We start from the raw sequence: 18,039 nt of genomic DNA, 5'->3' as shown, positions 1-18,039 counted from the left end.
TGAATTAAATTTCAGGACTGCATATCGTACCTAACCCACAGGAAGCCAACTCCTTTTTATTTGTTACCATGTACCCAAGGACCAGGGTAAAACTGGGACGTCTAAGCATAGGTCTGGTCTTATCCAAGAGATGCAAGGAATTGAGGCTGGATTACAAGCGGCGAAATCATTGACACAACATCTAATAGTCAATTCAGATTCTGCACGAGCTATTAATATCATCAATGGTATTGAGTCTATTCCATGGGATTGCCAATATCTGCTACAAACTATTAAAGGCCATTGTGGTTCTTTCAGGAGCATTGTTTTTCCAACATATCTATAGAGAAGGTAATAGAGCAGCGGACTATGTAACAAATTAAGCTATGTAATATGGATGTAAGAAGCACAATGTACTATATAAGACCTATAGAAGAGAGGTTGTCTGTTATTTTGAAAGAAGATGCAGAAAGAGTGGTGTATAATAGAGTTTAGTAGTACAGGTTTGGGTCTGCCTAGTCCATAAACATTTTTTAAAAAAACATGTAAAACTGGAAACCGGCTAATTTTTTTTCACAAAGAGACAAATTAAACTAATAGTATTGGAAACACAACTAATAAAGTAAGAGTAGTACAAGTGGGACAACTAGTATCTTGTATCTGGCTAACAACCCAATATGCTAATGCCACATCACACAAGAGAAAGTTACTACTCGATCATTCAGTCTAATTCACATTTTAGCTTATATATATATAAAAGTTACTAGCTCATTCAGTCTATATATATATATATATATATATATATATATATATATATATATATATATATATATATATATATATATATATATATATATATATATATACACAGCTCCTAAAGGACTTAAAATAAGTCTGAAGTCTAAAAACTATGGCTTCACCTAAAAATGATTTAAACCCTAATCTTTTGTGCATATGATCTATTGCTAACCATAAAAGAACATCTCTACAAAAATTCAACTCGTTTGACAATTTTTACACTCCAAAAAAGATGAATGCAAAAAAACTGTACATTTCGGACCTTTATATATATATTCAAAAGTGGAAAACAATTTTATCTAAGTTAGAGGATATCAAACGAGTTGAATTTTTGTAGAGATGTTCTTTATAGTTAGTAGATCATATGCACAAAAAGATTAGGGTTTAAATCATTTTTAGGTGAAAACAAGGTGTTTTTTACTTTAGACTTATTTAAGGTCCTTATTTAAGGTCCTTTTTAGGGTCAGATATATATATATATATATATATATATATATATATATATATATATATAGTTTTGCTCTTATACGGACTCTTAAAATCCAGACTTGAACGGACTCAAATTTATGAAAGGAATCTCACGTGAGTAAAGAACAACCAAATCAAATCTTTCTTATTTTTGCTCCCCTTTCGTGAGTCTCTCTCAATGTCCTTTTTTACTTTTTGTTAAACTCTCTCTCTCTCTCCTAAACTTACTCGTCTTTCACTCTATTGATTATCTTGTTCCACATCTTCTTTCACTATTTCACTATCTAACTTAATAAGCTTATGCACTCATCTATTCTATTTCTCTCTTGTGTTTCTTTTCCATCTGACCGTTTAGTAACTTCTCATATTGGAATGGGCGGATTTATGACTTCAATTGGATTAAGAATTAGTAACTTTCAATTGGTTCAAAATAGCTTAGGAGATGTTGAAACATTATTTAAAGTCTTACATTTAAACATTTTTGAGTGTAACATTTTGAGTATGTAATAAACTTCATGTGTTTGATGCGAATCATGATGGAACTTTAAATGCAAATGAGATTGTAAGAGTTCTTCAGTGGTGGGAGAAGGATATCTCCCAACCTGCTACAGGTGGTGCTATGGGTTTGATATATACCATGCTGATTGCAGTGTTGCTCATTCAAGCACACCCTCTTTTGATCGAAAGATAGTGTGTAGTCTTAAAATAATCTTCATCACTTCACAGCTTGCATGTCCTCAAAACTCCAAAACTAGCTCACCACCATCAAACGACTACCACAAACCACCAAATTAACTTCACTAAAAAAATGACAAAATTCAGCAAAAACCCATCGTTATGGTTCACATTTTAAGACTAGCCTTTTCACTCCTTAACCAAAACTATCAACTAAATTTCATAACAACTCACCTAACGTACTGTGTTCACATTCTAAGGTACACAATCTAAAACCATTATTGCACAGTGGGCGAAAATGCTCATCTGCGATTTCAGGAGGCCACATCAGCACAATTTTTAAGTAGGTACCCAAAGTTAATTAAAAAAAAAGACAGTATTTTAATTATTTACAATTCAGCCCTTACTAAAAATTATACCAAACGTTGGATTTGCTCGAGATTGGTTATATGTTTTTGAGATCCATAAAATCATGAGAAAACAATTACACGCCAATCAAAATTATGATTCGTGATATACCTACGGAACATTAAAACACACAAAATGATTCAAAAAAAAAAAAAAAAAAAACCCCGTCGCCTCAAACTAGAATCCTCAAAAAATGAAAAACCTTCAGCTGAGAAAACCTTCCCATCGCCTCAAACTCCAAATCCTAAAAAAACAAAAAACCTTCAATTGAAAATAGAAAACTAACCCAAAACTTTTTCTTCTAATTCTTAAGTTTATGATCCGAGCTATCAACATTCATATCTCTCTATAGAGGGTTGGCAGAGCCCGAACGGTTTTATTCACTTCCCGAAGTGAGTTAAAAAGAGAGTATGGCTAAATCTTGCAAAGGGTTGGCAATGGAACTGGTAAAGTGTCTTAGTGAATCCGACTGTGTTAAGGTAACACCTCTTTTGTTTCTATAACCAAACAGCTTATTCAGTTGATAAAAATTTGGTATGTTATTGTAGGTTGAAAACAAATCATATAGGGAGTGTGCAGGTGAAAAGACGCCATCCATATCCACTGAGTGTGTCGGGTTAAGGGAAACTTATTTCAATTGCAAAAGAGGCCAGGTATGTTTCCTTTTCCCATTCTTTTGGAGATTTCGGTCGATGGCCAATTCCCATTTTCTTCATTTGTTTCTCATTTACACATATTTACAATGAAGAGACAAAAAAACAATGATGTGGCTCATGTATAAGTTTTACGGCCGTATGTTTGCCACTACAGACAGTTGAAGTAGGCAAAGAGTGACTTTGAGAACTCTTGCTTTAAGGATGTCACTGAAAATGTTGACTATGAGTGCTTTGTGATTGTATTCATTTGTAATTAGAGGCAGGAGTTTCGAATTTGACAAAGTACATTGTGTGTTTTCATCTATAATCATAAACTAGATATTTAAGAGTTTGTTCGTGGTCGCTTGGCCAACCATTTTACTTCTAGGACTACGTTGGTCACTAATAATAGAGTCCCGTGTTATAGAGGGATGATCGTTTAGTGTGAGCAAGTGGCTCAAATTTTATAGTAACAACAGATTTGAGAGGATGAGAACCTGATATCTGAAGGGGATTTGATACTTGAGTTTCCACTTAACCCGGATTCCGGGCGTCGTTGGTTTTATCCAATGAAACTGCTGCCATCCGTTTCATTCATCTTAAACACAATGCCGAGGTTTGAGGATCTTCATGTTTAGGATCCGTAAGGTTAAAAAAGAAAGATTATTGTGATGTTATTGATACAAATCATAACATATTTATAAATGCTACATGGTTTGATAAGTTTTCTGCTCTTATCATATGGTGATCATGTGGTATATATAAGCTAAGGTGGAGATTGTTGTTAGAGAAGGTGATCAAGATGGTTGAACTATTAAGCGTCTACAATTAGCTTAGTTAAGCGATCTGATTTGGTTCTAGGTCTCCATGATCAAAGTTTTTTACATAGGTAAGTCAATTTGGATTTTGTCAATTGTATATACAAATGTGTTATGAGTTTCATTTTTGAGTTTGTTAAATGAATCATCACTAATTAGGACGTTTTAATGTTTGATTTAGTATGTTCCCCCCTTTTTTTTTTCCACGATTACAATTTCTATTGATTAAGTGACCAAAGCCTTTAATGCTTCGAAATGAGCATTATTGGTTCTTATTGAATGTGATGTGAAACCCGTATATATAGGAAGGAGAAGGGTATCGAAGTCAAGTCAATCGATATTACTAAGAGGATGTGCACAACTGCACATGCATGTCACTAATGGTTAGACCCATTAATTTAGGATCTTCGCACCGGTTTTTCAAAAGTAGCCGGTGCACACGTGGTATTTTAAGAAAATTCTGCTCAAGGATCATTATATGAGCAATTATTATAGACACTACCCTGTCCCATGGTATATGTTTGGGCTGGAGGATTGAGATTTGATTTGGACTCAAGTTTCTTTTCCGTGACATAACAATCGATTTTATTGATAGATTTCTAAATGGATTTATAGATAATTATCTAAAATAACTCTGTTTTACAATTGTTTTAGATAAGACAACGCTTTAATACCAAAAGGAATGATATACAATGTAGGAGGCCTCGACAAGTGAAGCCGGACTGGGTCTTGGCGCCAAGCGTTAGTGGAAGCAGTATGTTGGTCTCTGTCTCTGAGAACCACTTTTGGCATGTAGAAAACATTGTGTCAGAGTATTAATGATTAGGCCAATGAAATTACTCAGTGATCGTCTCAAGCTCATTATAGTTGCAATTTGCATTGGACTTTCACGATTAGTCTGCTACTCTGAATTTGAAATTCGCTGGTACAGCTGATAGCCTGATACATTGCCACTGATATATATAGCACGATGTTACCTACATGGGTACCTACATAACTACAAATAGCACACACACTTAACATACACGATACACTTAACACACTTACCATATATTCCACAGAATTACATAATTGGGTACTTTTGTTTGCCTGATTGGACTCCACATGGGCATGCGGCATAACATACAGATACTACCTGTGGAATGTAGTAGTGGTCAGTCTTTCCATCTTGGACTTAAACAGCTGTATATCAGTTTCACCACTGTAAAGTATCGGAGGATGTTCTGAAGGACATACCTATTGACTGCAGGGTTTCAGAAAAAATGATTGTGGATATTGTTCATCTTCTAAATATATTTCGAGGACAAAGAAAATATTTCTGCAAAGCCTGACAAAAATACTCTGTTATGGAAGGTTTCAAATCAGATATCTTCCAGTTTATGCAGTTCAAGAAGATGTTGAAGGAAGGGAGTCTTTTTCTCCCTGATGCCTCCTGTGTGAGCTTCAGAGAAGTTGCATCATTAAAATCATTTAATCTAATTACCAATAACATTAGTGAAAATCATTTATGGAACTAGGCTTTTATTAAAAGGACTGAAAATAATCTACTAGCTAATTTAACATGTATTTACTTTTAAATCTTTGATTCATTTTTAATTTTCCAGATAGTGTTTTTGTGTTCAAGTGTTTCTGTTTTCGTTTGTGATTTGTCTGTGTGTGTGGTTGGAATTTGCATCAGCCACTAATTAACAGTTTTTAAATACAATATGGATGTTAAGGATGAGTAAGGAAAAAGTAAGAAAAGAAATGTGCACATGTGTTTTAGAGAAACTTTAAATATCTAAGGGAAATATTGATTCTTTCGTTATGTTAATATTTTTCTTCCTGATGTCGCAATTTATTGTAATCAAGGTGGTTTTATAAATGACATTAGTTCGAAGTAGTAATCAGGAGGATATGTCTGAATTACTGTGCTCATCTAACTATTGCATACTGATTTCTATGGGGGTATGAGTGTATGACCCACTCCCCCACCACAATACGAGTGGGAGAGGGGGGGAAAGATTAAGAGTTTCTTCATTTAATAATTTCAAATATCTGACAGTAATAAAATGATTCTGACAGGAAAAATTTATGAACTGGAGCAGGCTACTTCACCAAAAGGAGAGCATTTGGGTGGTGTCAGTGCGATCTGTGCAAGGGGGAACAGAATGAACAAAATGTTACATATTCCAAAAGGAAACTATTCCTATATGTCTAGAAACTATTTTAGCCCTGTTGTGCATCGCATCTTTCTCTCATGTCAGAGCAGTATGAAGCGAAATGCTGAATTGGAGCAGCCTCTCTCAACCTACACAAGATTCTGCAAAAAGTTTCACAGCGGTGGTCTTAAACGAAGAATTCAAGGAAGATGCGAATGCTTTCTTTCTTCAGGTACATTTAGTGCCACTTGGGCGCAGCCAAGAAGGATGGATAAACTTGGCATATATGGTACACAATGGCAGCAGATTGAGTACCTTAAGGCAACTAAAACACGGACCAACTATAAAGCAGAGCCATATGACATAGAAGGACCGAATTTGGACTCAATGGAATTTTCAGAAGTCCCAGATGTGGAGAAAACTTCATCTTGGCAGGAGAAATTCCCAAAACGTTGGGTGATTGTACTACTATGTTTTTCAGCATTTCTCCTCTGCAATATGGATCGTGTAAGCTATACCCTGGAGTCCTTACCTTCGTCTGTAGTTACCATTGACTGTTGAACCTACAAATTGTGCGTACTCTGCATTGTGTATAATATAAACTATCCATGGCAGGTGAATATGAGCATTGCCATACTTCCGATGTCTGCAGAGTACAACTGGAATCCTGCAACTGTTGGTCTAATTCAGTCATCCTTTTTCTGGGGCTATCTACTCACACACAGGTCTGGCTTGGTATATGACCTGAAACTATACATGAACAGATATGGGATTAAATTTTGCTAATCCATTTGCAGTTGCGATTTTGTAGTTCAAAAATGCAATGAACTACAGTTGGTTGAGTTTTGTAGACCTGCTGAAACTTATGTGGGATATCCTAATCTACGTAATTGGCCACTGGAACTTTTTTCAATTTCTTACATGTGGAAGACAATATTATGTAATACTCACACAAAACAACTGCAATTTATTTAAGAATTCTGAGAGTTAACTAATGTACGGAAAAGAAAGTGGAATTCAAGAAACCAATAAACTGAAATAATTCTCAAAAGCATTTCTAAGTAGCAGAATCAGCAACGTAATTTTTGTAGTACCTTGGTTTCGTATCTCTTCTTAAAATCGAAGATGACTCACTGGAGGAGTGGAGGACAAAAAGCAGAAGGTTATAGATGTACCTTTGATAAAAGTACAATGGGGTAGCAATTCTTGACTGTTTCACCAGCATATAGGCTTTTATATACCTATACCAGTCACATGATCACCATAGAAGTACTTATGCTCATACTTTTAGTTCTATATACACGAGGCTTAAGTCATAGGCTGCACATTGTATTATATGAACTGTTTGTGACTGAAATATACATGTATTTGTATTCTCATGGATCCACCTAGATACCGTTGCATTTTTTCTGATTGGTACAATCTTTATAACTTTGAGAAACTTGCACAAATTACAGAGTACTTCATTGTATGTCTATATATACATGTGTGTATCAAACACATAAGAAATGGAAGTAATAATGGTTTAATTCCCTGCATAATTTTGATAGATCATATGTGCCAAGCTTATAAGAAATTAAGTGATGGATTAAGCCTTCGTACTTCTGTTTATTTATCTTCCTATTTTTATATAGATCGCTGGACGTACTGGAATGGTTAAGAACTTTATTTTAGGCGCTCTTCATACTTCTGTTAACATGTCTTCCTGTTTTTCAAATAGATCGCTGGAGGTATATGGGCAGACAAGATTTAGATCTAATTTTATTTTATTTTTATAATTTAATCTTTTTCTTTTCTGCTGATTTATAAATAATTGATTGTTGGTTTGCAGATATGGCAGGATTAGCACCAGAAGGATCTCAGTTCGATGGTAGTCAGTATGATTCGAAGATGAATGATTTGTATGTTTTACTGGATTTATATATTTGAGCTTTTATTATTGGATGTGGAATATGATATTGTATTTTTGGGTTTTTGATTGGATGTGTGTAGACTCACTGCTGACGGGTTTTGATGCAATGAATTTGCAAGAGAACCTTCTCAGGGGAATTTATGCTTATGGTAAGTATCAGTTGCGCCTTTCAGTTTTTCATAAGCATGTGAGATATTTTCTTTGGGAGTTTGAGAAATATTCAATAATATTTTTTAGTCAAGTAATGCGGTTGAATTTACAAGGAAAATCGAGTTTGTTGGGTTTTTGGTGAATGATTATTTGGCGGTATGTGTTGCATAAAATTTTGCTCTCATTGTGTTGCATTATCCGTTGTAAATAGGTGTTTTGCATATTGTAACGCATCATGAGTAGCTCTTGGTTCTCCTAGAAATAAGAATTCCATGTGATTTACTTTTCTTTTGTTTTGTAGGTTTTGAGAAGCCCTCTGCTATTCAAAGAAAGGGGAATGTACCATCGCAAGGGGGCTTGATGTGATCCAACAAGCCTAAGTCACCGAACAGGAAAGATCTGCTACTCCCCTCCTACGATAGCATCAAGATGTTTGTACCGGATGAGGTCGATGAAATTCTCTCCAAAGGTTTTAAGGATCAGTCATTCCTTTTATCCCTTGGACTCTTTGTGTATGTTATCATTAATAATAATTTTGTCGCGTTTTTCAAAAAATTATAGGGTTTACATTTGGCACATATAATAATCAGCCTGTCATTGAGAGGGAACATGAATATGATCATTTAGATGAACTGTATGTATGATCATTTAGGCAAAATCGTGTATGTGCACCTCAATTAGTAAATTAAAAATGACATTTGGAATAGGAAAAAAAAAAAAAAAAAATACAGCTTTTATCAAAAATTAGCACAATAAGGATTTAAGCTTACGTGGCCACCATGAAAAATGCCAACGTCTCTTTCTTTAATTTCTCCTCATATATATCATCATTAGTGCATAATCATCCTAATGAAAATACACATAATTAAAGCATGACACGCCAAACTTTTAATAGATTTGACATCCCATAGAGATAGACAAAATACATGTAAGACATACCAGTCAACTACTTTGACAACTGTTTTTTTCATCCTAGCCTTAATCTCTTCTCGCCAATCTTTGTCACAAAAGTGATTCAACAACATATACATAGTATTATTACAACATATACATAGTATTATTCTTATTTTTTATAAACAAACTTGGAAGTGATTAGTAATAGAGAATGAAGATGGTTGTGAACTTAAATCAAATATATCATTCTACTAACAATCATAACCTATACTAACATTAAGCCATTGCCACCTCCATATTTTTGAAGAAAATAATAGTTCAAACAAAAATTTCAATTTGAGTCCACTATACAATATACTACATCTTTCTCGGCACCGATAGACCGGATGAAATTGATAGAGTAGAAGTTTGGTGGAAGAGTCATAAATTGGAATGGCTATAGAGTACTTGGAGTGCTTGCTACTTCTCGATCCATAGGTATGTCCAATGATTTATCCTTTAAGAAATGGAATTAGTCTTACTTCCTGCTGTTTTATGCTATCTTCCTCAACGTAATTAAGATCTAAATATGATGAATGTAGGCGATCAATACTTTAAACCGTATGTGATTTCATTACGAAGGTCAAAAGATAACAAAGCTTAACGGAGAAAGACGAGTTTGTCATATTAGCAAGGGACGGTTTATATGATGTTATGTCAAATGAGATGGCTTGCCAGTTGTGTAGGCATTGTCGAAATGGTCAAATTGGGAGAACATTTGCAAATTCCACCAAGGTTGTAGTTTTATAATTTTCTTCTACTTGAGCTTTGAAGTTTCAATTTTTGAAAAACAAATTGTACAATGATACTTTCCATATGTATTTATGTTTCCATTTTCGGCTTCAAAAGGGTACCAACTCGAACTACTCCCGTGAGTAATCTTATGGTCCAACTCGAAGCAGCATGTAAGCGTTTAGAAGAGATTCACCTTATTAGCGATACTGACAGTACATCCCAAAAATGCAAATAACGATTGAATGTCCTCGACTACTAGGTGAACGTATAATTTTCATTCTTTCTTTTCGTAAGCTTTCATGCTTTGGTAGGACTCCAGTATAAGAGTTCACAAATAATTCACGTTGTTTGTTTGTTTTAGAAAAAGGACGAATATTACAAATAAGGTTCACTCACAACTGCTGTGGTGATGGAGGTTTTCACCAGACCCAGCAAGTAAACCAAGGCCGATTGCCTAAGTAAAAAACTGAATGTGGATCTTTAGTTTTGGTTATGTTGCAAATTGGCATTTTAAAGTTGATCTTTAGCTCCATAGAAGAGCACTTGAATGTGAAATACATCCCAAGAGACGGTGGTTCAAATCCACCAAGATCCTGTACTATTGTCCATAATTTGAGTAGTATATTAAGTAAGATTCGTCATTGGTTTTTAACAGATATTATGTAGTTATTATTCTTTTAGATTGTTGAAATGTGAGGTTCGACTAATTTATTTTTTTTATATTTTTTTCAGAAAATTTCAGATTTTCCTTTTTTTTTTTTTTTTAAGCTATAAAGGTTCCCTAATGATCTATCATTCCATCTCACTGTTTTTCTTCCCGTTTTTTACATCCCCATGTCGCCAAAATGGACTAAGCCAGTTAAGTATAGTTGACTCTAATAATTTTATAAAAATTAAGCCTAAAATACAGGTAAACCCAAACGTTTAAAGCATACAATAAAACAATCCCGGCCATGCCGGGTGAAATGCTAGTTCATTTCTAAATTCCTGAACACACTCTGAAGTCACTTAAAAGCAATTCCACCTTCTTCCATTCTTCTTCCATTTGATCTTTCAGCAACTAAATCTAAATACCCATTTTTTTATTCAATTTGAAACAATACGTCATTATGGTTGTCTTCTCATTCCACTTATTTCACTACTTTGTTGGCTACCCAATTCTTAGAAAATGGGAAACTGATGAAACAATCCAATGAGGTCATTGTTAATAACACCTTTGAAAGTTAAGAACTAGATAAGTGATAAGGAATTGACAGAATTGTTAAAATTCATTTAATGGAGTTAAGTCAGTCAACAATGTTAAGTTTGTTAAATTGTCATTTAATGTTTTCAAACCATGTTTTTGTGTTATACTATTAGTCGGGACTGGAGAGAGCGATAGAATAGGAGAGAGAAAAAAGAAAGTCACGTTTTTTCCTTGGTCCTGATTTTGTTAAAGTGTGGGAATCCTGATAGGAGCATTATTGTATATATACATATATATATATATATATAGTAATTAAGATCAGGAAATCAAGGAATTCATCTTGTTCAACTGGACCAGCCATGGTTGTGTCTTTTCGTCTTCGACTCGAACGACAATGGTAGCCCAAAAACAGTTATGACTTTCACCACTACTAAATAATATTTATCAAAAATGCATAATTTAAAAAATATCTTTCAGTATGCATGCAAGATCGTTCATTTTCTAGATGAAATCCAAATGATTGTATTGCTTTCAACAGAAAAATAGGATTTTAATTTGAAAATACAAATTTAATTTGTATTGTTGCCAGTTGGTTTTCATTGTTTTTTTTCTTTATATTAATGACTTGATTAAGCAAACCTGAAAGGGATAAGTGGTTTTCTGCTAACAACAGTGGGAAGAAGAGAATTAATGCTTTGTATTTTTCTTTTTGTTTTCTTTTTATTTGTTTTTCTTGACTTGTTTTTATTTGTTTTTAACTAAAGAAAAAAGAGAAAGAACCGGATGAAAGAGTAGCAAGTTTTTCATTTGTAACATGGTTTCACTTGATTGGGCTGTTAGCCTGGTACAACATCCTGCTAGCATTTTCGATAAAGTAATGGAAAATTATTTCTTTGTCGTTAATGCTCTCATCTTGGCTGTTTCTTCGTATTCTCCATCTATTTCTTTCCCCAACTTCTTTTCTGGTTCGATTATTATTTCTCACTCTCCCCTCTCATTATCACACAGGTTAGACAAGTATCCCATTTTCACACATACACGTGTTAAGCAATCAAGGCCGGGGAGTTGAGGGCCGCGTCTTTTTTTTTTTCGATAATGCTTGAGGGCTGCGTCAACCCAAGGTTTCTACTGACATTTTTCTTATAAACAAAATCATGAAATTACTTCAATTGATCAGGATGTCGGCAAGATATAACCATGTCCAATTCAAATCAGAATCCATTTCAATCTATCTGATCATATGGCATTGACAAGTGTAACTTCACTACTTAGTCCAGATTATCACGCACATGCATTCTTATTGTCTTGAGTTTTGATAATTCCCTGCATGCATGTAATTCCCTGCCTGGGAGGCCCACAAGATATACATTATATTTCACAAAATCACAAGTGGATGATATATTAATTCCATCATCCTCACGTCATCACATGGTGAGTCATTCATCCCATACTTAATTCTCTATAAATTAGGAGCACACTACACATATTCTATTTCTCATCCAAGTTCCTGTTGTCTTTCACATTTCAAGAAAAATGTCTCATTTGAAAGCCTTTTTTGTTATGGGATTCCTCCTAGCTGTCGTTCTTCTGGTTTCTTCTGAAGTAGCAGCAGCTGAGACTCAAGCTAGTGAGTCTGATTATTATATACGTGATATATTAATTAAACTAATTACCGCGTCTTGTACCAAGTTTTTGAAATTTCTATGATGTTAAAATATGTACGTCTACGAAGAACGCTAGCAATATAGCTGTTAGATACATTTCCAACACAGTAGTGACTTGAGTTGCGTACACAGTACCATAGTGCATACATACCTTACTGGCTCACTGAAAGACAAAGTGCTTGGCGGCCTACCTAGCTCCTAGGCTCCTAGCATACCTGAAATGTCCACATTCTAGTAGTATGTATTATGTAATATATATATAACTCTTAAATCTTAACTAAGTTATATATATTCATTCTCGGAATTTCATCACAGTACATACATTATCCGTTAAAGATTTTATATTAAGCAATACAATCGTCGACACTGACAACTCCCCTGCTATTTCGTTTGCAGAGAACAAGGTGAGCTTTGAGGATGCTAAGTATGTGGGAGGAGGAGAAGAAGGAGGAGGCCTTATTAGGTGCCCGTATGGTTGTTGCCTCAGCTGTGGCGCTATCTGTTTCCGTTGCTGCTTTTACAGTGGAGAACCTATGTATGGATGTTGTCGTATCTGAAACTAAACCCCATAGCTAGAAAGACTAGTGTACATACGTATGGGTCCCTAGTGTGGTATGAATATACTCACGGTGTAGTGTATAATATGCCGAATTTGTACTTGAATAACAGCAGTTGCAACAAAGCTCGAGTCTCATTAGTTTGAGCTCGTAATATGTTGTTTCTGATTTTATGATTGTAATATGCAGAGAAAAAATGTTATATATATGAGTGCAACTTAAATTCCGTTGAATTTTATATATTTTTCTTCGTGTCTACAACAAGAGTTTATATGCAAGAATATAATATGACATTGAAAGAAAGATACTTGCAAGATAGATGATACTTCCCGGAATATATAAATTTTAGCATTATTGAATTGAAGGACATAAAATATGTGAAATATAAGCACTCAGATGCCTTGTTAGCAATTCGGGATACGACATAAATTCGGTACGGGAATAATTTGAGAATTATTGGGTGATTCAAAAAAACGGTACGGTCAAATATTCGCAATACGGCAATTATGCGGTCAAATAATTTAAACGTTTGGTTGCAAAAATTCGGAAGTAAAAAATTCGTGATATTATGTTAGTAAATATTAATAATAGTTGTCATTCTTTACAACATAACAAACATATCTAAACAATTTAGCTACAAAAACATTGAAACCAATTGAATGCATGGTCCACATAGGTACTTTCATTTATTTGTTCTTGGATTGAAATTACCGTTCAAATTTTAAAATACACACACACCATGACATGACAATTTAAATATTGCCCAAAAAGTATAAAAGCAAAGCTTTTGAATTAATTTATCACTAAAAATGTAAGAGTGAGGGACTTAAAGTAAGAGTGAGAACATAAAGTACATAAAAAATAATAAAAACGCAATCGAATTTTCATTTTTTTTTTGGAGCCAGCAAAATCCGTATTATTTGTTTCAAGGCAAAAAATCGCGAATTATTGCGAATCTTTCAAACATTCGGAAGTATTATACGTTTTGCCCTTCAAAAATTTAATTTGCGAATAATTCGGCGAATTCCTAACAAGGCTCAGATGTGTACGAGTTCGTGGTTGTTACAATATATGAAAAACAAAAACAAAGGCACCTTCTTAAGTGAACTTAATTTATGTACATGCTTAAGTTGATTTCAGTATTAGTCAGTCCAAGCATCTTGGTATACAATTAATTCCTCCATATCATGCCACTTGGAAAAAAATTGTAACACAGTCTGTATTATAGATAATGGATGTGCAATTAATTAGCTTGGTAGGAGACACACTATAAGTGGGACAAATCCTTTCATTTCCAGTCGCTATTAAAGCAGGCCTCAAGCTCAAATCACATTATTAGGACCCTAGGTTATTTGGCAGTGATGGACCTATGATGTTTCTCAAGGGTATTAAAAAATTCTAATCATCCATAAATTGTTTTGCAAATTAAAATCAATTTAACCGCAATTCAAAGCGGCTGCAATTCTCACGAAAAATTAAGTAGTTCAGTTTATTTGTTGACTGTAGAGGTTAAGTATTTTGGGTCTTCGACTTGATGTTGTGTTTGATAGGGAATGGTTGCACTCTTTTTTGGGATAAGAGTTACCTACGTATCAAGTTCCTCCGGGTCAACTTGAATCCAGCCTTACGTAGTTCATCTCTCTCTACTTATAGATGTTTGAGCTAACTTTCCTTATTTGCTCCAGGCCGTTATCAAGTGTAGATCCACCTTTTGTGCTATCTTGATGATTCGCCATTACTTCTGATGTTACAAAGTAAATGACTCCTTGATTGGTGTGTTGACTGAGCTAGAAGATCGTGCAGTGGTGGATCATTTGCTTCCATATATGGCTGTGCTAGATGGTTGGGACGACCTGAGTCTGGGTCGTTGTTATGTCCTGATGATGTGGTACGAGCTGGTGAAGATATGACCTGGTGTGTGGATATATGTGCTGTAGTGATATGAATGTAGAACGGAGGGTATTTACACAACCCCCTTTATTTTATTTATTCTTCGGACATCTGTTTGCGTGAGAAGAAAAGATAAAATAAAGCTTTCGAATACGTGTCACACAACTGGCTTTGTTTGGTTTGAAAAAGCGTGCGGAAACTTTTGGATCTGACCCATGGGCCCAAAATCGCGGCGGTTTGTGGGCGAGTTATGATTGTGTTGTGTGGGAAGACGAAACGTTTTGTATTTTCTCGAGGTTTTGGCAACTGAGGGGTTTTGGCGTGTTAAGGTGTTTCATTTCCTCATTTTACCAACCAAGGAGAAAGCAGAGCGAAAGAAAGAAAAAAAAACTTTTCCAACTTTTGTTATCAGGTGCGTCTTCTTGAACTTGAAAATTTTGATCTTTTGCTTCTTTTGTTTTTGTAATGTCGATCACTAGCGATAGCTTTAGTGGGGAAGTGGAGATTGACCAGTGGAGAGAGAGAACTGTAAGTGAAGAAGATGTTGAAGTTAGGGCTTGTAGTGGAGTTGAAGCTTCATCGTCTTCTCCATTGGAGACGATGGCTGAAGATGCAGGGTCTAGGTCGGTGGGTTGTACTGCTGCTTTGAGGGAGGAGTTTGGTTGGGTAGAGTCCGACCTGACTATGTACGACCTGAGTGGAGAGAGGAACATGTTTAATAGGGATTACATTCCTCGAGATGGGGGTGTTGTGGTTTGTTATGGTAAGTTGAAAGCTGGGATGAGGTTGCCGTTCTCCCGACTTACTGTGGAGATTTTGAATTATTGCGGAAAAGCCCCTTGTCAGTTCATAGAGAATAGTTGGAGGGTTTTCCTTGTATTGGATTTGTTGAATGAGAGGGGTAATAACATCTGCTTATCAGATGTGCTAGAACATTTATCTGTGAAAAGGTCGTCTGCAATGAACTTCAGTTTGCAGGTCTTAAAGGGGAAATCTGCTGTGATTGTAGGGGTGAGTAAGGAGGTTTGGGATCGTAGGCCGTTATTGGTTGTAGGTAATTATAGTTCTCCTGATTGGGAGTTGGAGAACCGAACTATAAAATGGGATGGTAAGTCGTTATTTTATAGGTCGTATTGTATGTCTTGTATGTGATATTTCGATCGTTATGACCGGTTTGTTTTGTTTTTGTAGAGGTTGTTGTTCGTGGTCGTATAGAGACCGGAGCTATAGAAATGTTTGCTTGTTTGAGCTGGGAGGAGAAACGAGCTGTCTTAGGGGAGGTTGCTCACTACTTTAAGAAACGTGGAGGGGAGAAAATCAACTGGAAGAAGGTGGTGCAAGAGGAGAGGGCTCGTAAGCTTGTTTTTGACATCTCTGATTCTAGCTCGGACGCTGAGATGGAGAGGGAGAGCCAAATGAGGCAACCTATTTCTGGAGTGAGAACTGCTGGAGGAGCTGCTGATTGTTGTTCTACTCTTAGACAGTCTGAGGGAGGTGATTGTGACCGAGCTAGACGTGTTGGTGGAAGTGTTGGTGGAGTGCTGGTGATGCTCCTGCTCCGTTCCGGAGGCCTCAGCTGAAGAGGCGCTCTGAGGTGGTTGAGTCTGATGGGGTGAAGAGGACCCGAATTGAGTTTGAAGAATGACCTGGTAAGGGGGAAGGTCATACTTCTTCAGGTCGGGCTCCTTTGAAGAAGATGAATCTGAAGAAGTTGGCTGTTAATGTGGGTACTGCTGATGCCCAGGGCAAGAAAAAAGTTTGTGAGGTTGAGCCAGCAGCCCAAAAGTGCAAGGGGTTAGGGAGTTTGGCCCCAGGTGACAAGAGTGGTGATGACGTCCTAGATAGGCTTGTCACCTACGAGGAACCAGTGAGTGGGTTGAGGAAGTTTGTGAAGAATAAGGACTGTAGTTTTAAGTCCTCATTAGTTACTGGAGGGCTGTTAGAGAGCATTGCCCTGGATGGAGATAGGCACCAGTTGGAGGCTAGGAAGGATTTAGAGGTGAACTTGAGAGATATGGATTGCTCCATGTGCTTTGTGAGTGTCCTTCCAATCTGCGTTTTTGTTTTGTGCTTTGTAAGTATCTTTCCGATCTGACTTATTTTGTGGTTTGTCAGGTTCTGGCCATGTATAGGAAGCTGAGGGAGATGGCAACTATCTCCGACCTGTATAAGAAAGAGCTGGATGCTGCCAAGGATGCCTATGACAACCTTCTGGTTGTGCAAGATGTGGAACGAGTTGAGGTGGTTGGGTTGAGGGCTCAGGTGCACGAGCTGGCTGGTAATGTGGCCCTGTTGCAACCATCTCTTGATGCTTCAAAGATGGAGGTTCAGCATTGGATTGGCGAGTGCAAGAATGTTCAGGCCGTTGCTGAGCGAGCTCAGGCTGATTATAACGACCTGGTCGACGTGGTGGAGAGTGGTGACACTTATGTTCTGGTGGATGACTACATGGAGCTAGAACGTAAGTACAAGACTCTCAAGAGGTCGGTTGAAAGTGGGGCTGCAATAGTAGTTGTAGATAGTGCTGTTGCAGATACTAGTAGATGACCTGATCTGCCAACCGACCAGAGTGTTCCTCCAGCCACTCAGCCAACTAAAGATGTTGCCACAGAAGTCATGAATGCAATCGGTGATCCAGCAAGTGGCCCTGTTGGTGAAGAAGGCTACCCGCTAGATCCCTTGAATGTGGAGAATCTTCCCTGTGTCCTCCGATTTTTTTTTTTTTTTTTTTTTAATTGCATATGAATTTTTGAACTATGTTTTATTTTTGACACTAAGAACTCATATTTTTTATGATGGGAGTGCTGAGGTCGTTTTCTTAGGATAACCTGGGGGCCTCTAGCATCTAACCAAATTTGTAAGAAGTAAAATATTTAAATTACTTACTTGTTCTGAATTGATATTATCTTTGAATTTTGTATAAATGTGATTGCTTCCGTTGCTTTCTGATTTGGTGTTTGACGAACTATGTTGTATAGTATTAGATGCTTGTAGGTCGGTTGACGTTCTGCTAGGTTGTATGATACTTATAGGTCGTAAGTGTTTGTTTACAACCTAATAGATGCGCGTAGTTGGTACCTAGGTTTCCTT

At 36.1% G+C, this 18,039-nt stretch overlaps 1 protein-coding gene and 1 long non-coding RNA gene across 5 annotated transcripts; both read left to right on the top strand.

The window, feature by feature from the left end:
- Window positions 1-2,265: 2,265 nt before the first annotated feature.
- LOC147506660 (cytochrome c oxidase assembly factor 5-like) lies at window positions 2,266-6,908 on the top strand. Of its 4 annotated transcripts, none has more exons than XM_086558732.1 (4): window positions 2,266-2,774; window positions 2,877-2,981; window positions 5,846-6,429; window positions 6,538-6,908. In XM_086558732.1, exons 1-3 carry the CDS (start codon window positions 2,739-2,741, stop codon window positions 5,933-5,935), a joined length of 231 nt encoding a protein of 76 aa, XP_086414858.1. In that variant the 5' UTR covers window positions 2,266-2,738; the 3' UTR covers window positions 5,936-6,429; window positions 6,538-6,908. The 4 variants fall into 4 exon arrangements, with proteins under 4 accessions (XP_086414858.1, XP_086414859.1, XP_086414857.1 ...); XM_086558731.1 differs by having other exon boundaries at window positions 2,290-2,807; XM_086558733.1 differs by lacking the exons at window positions 5,846-6,429; window positions 6,538-6,908 and adding an exon at window positions 3,735-3,779 and having other exon boundaries at window positions 2,287-2,807.
- Window positions 6,909-11,924: 5,016 nt separating this feature from the next.
- On the top strand, window positions 11,925-13,285 carry LOC147506659 (uncharacterized). Its single transcript, XR_015193854.1, has 2 exons — window positions 11,925-12,465; window positions 12,899-13,285. It is a non-coding gene; the product is annotated as an uncharacterized LOC147506659 (long non-coding RNA).
- Window positions 13,286-18,039: the final 4,754 nt, after the last annotated feature.

The sequence above is a fragment of the Coptis chinensis genome, chromosome 4 (assembly GCF_015680905.1).
Source record: "Coptis chinensis isolate HL-2020 chromosome 4, ASM1568090v1, whole genome shotgun sequence".
Lineage (NCBI taxonomy): Eukaryota > Viridiplantae > Streptophyta > Magnoliopsida > Ranunculales > Ranunculaceae > Coptis > Coptis chinensis.
The sequence above is the reverse complement of the archived record's forward strand: the minus strand, read 5'-3'. Positions and strand labels throughout refer to the sequence as shown.

Coding starts and splice junctions, on each gene's coding strand:
- LOC147506660 (XM_086558730.1), top strand. CDS start 2,739: ATGGCTAAATCTTGCAAAGGGTTGGCAATGGAACTGGTAAAGTGTCTT. Junction 2,808..2,876: donor GTGAATCCGACTGTGTTAAG/GTAACACCTCTT, acceptor ATGTTATTGTAG/GTTGAAAACAAATCATATAG.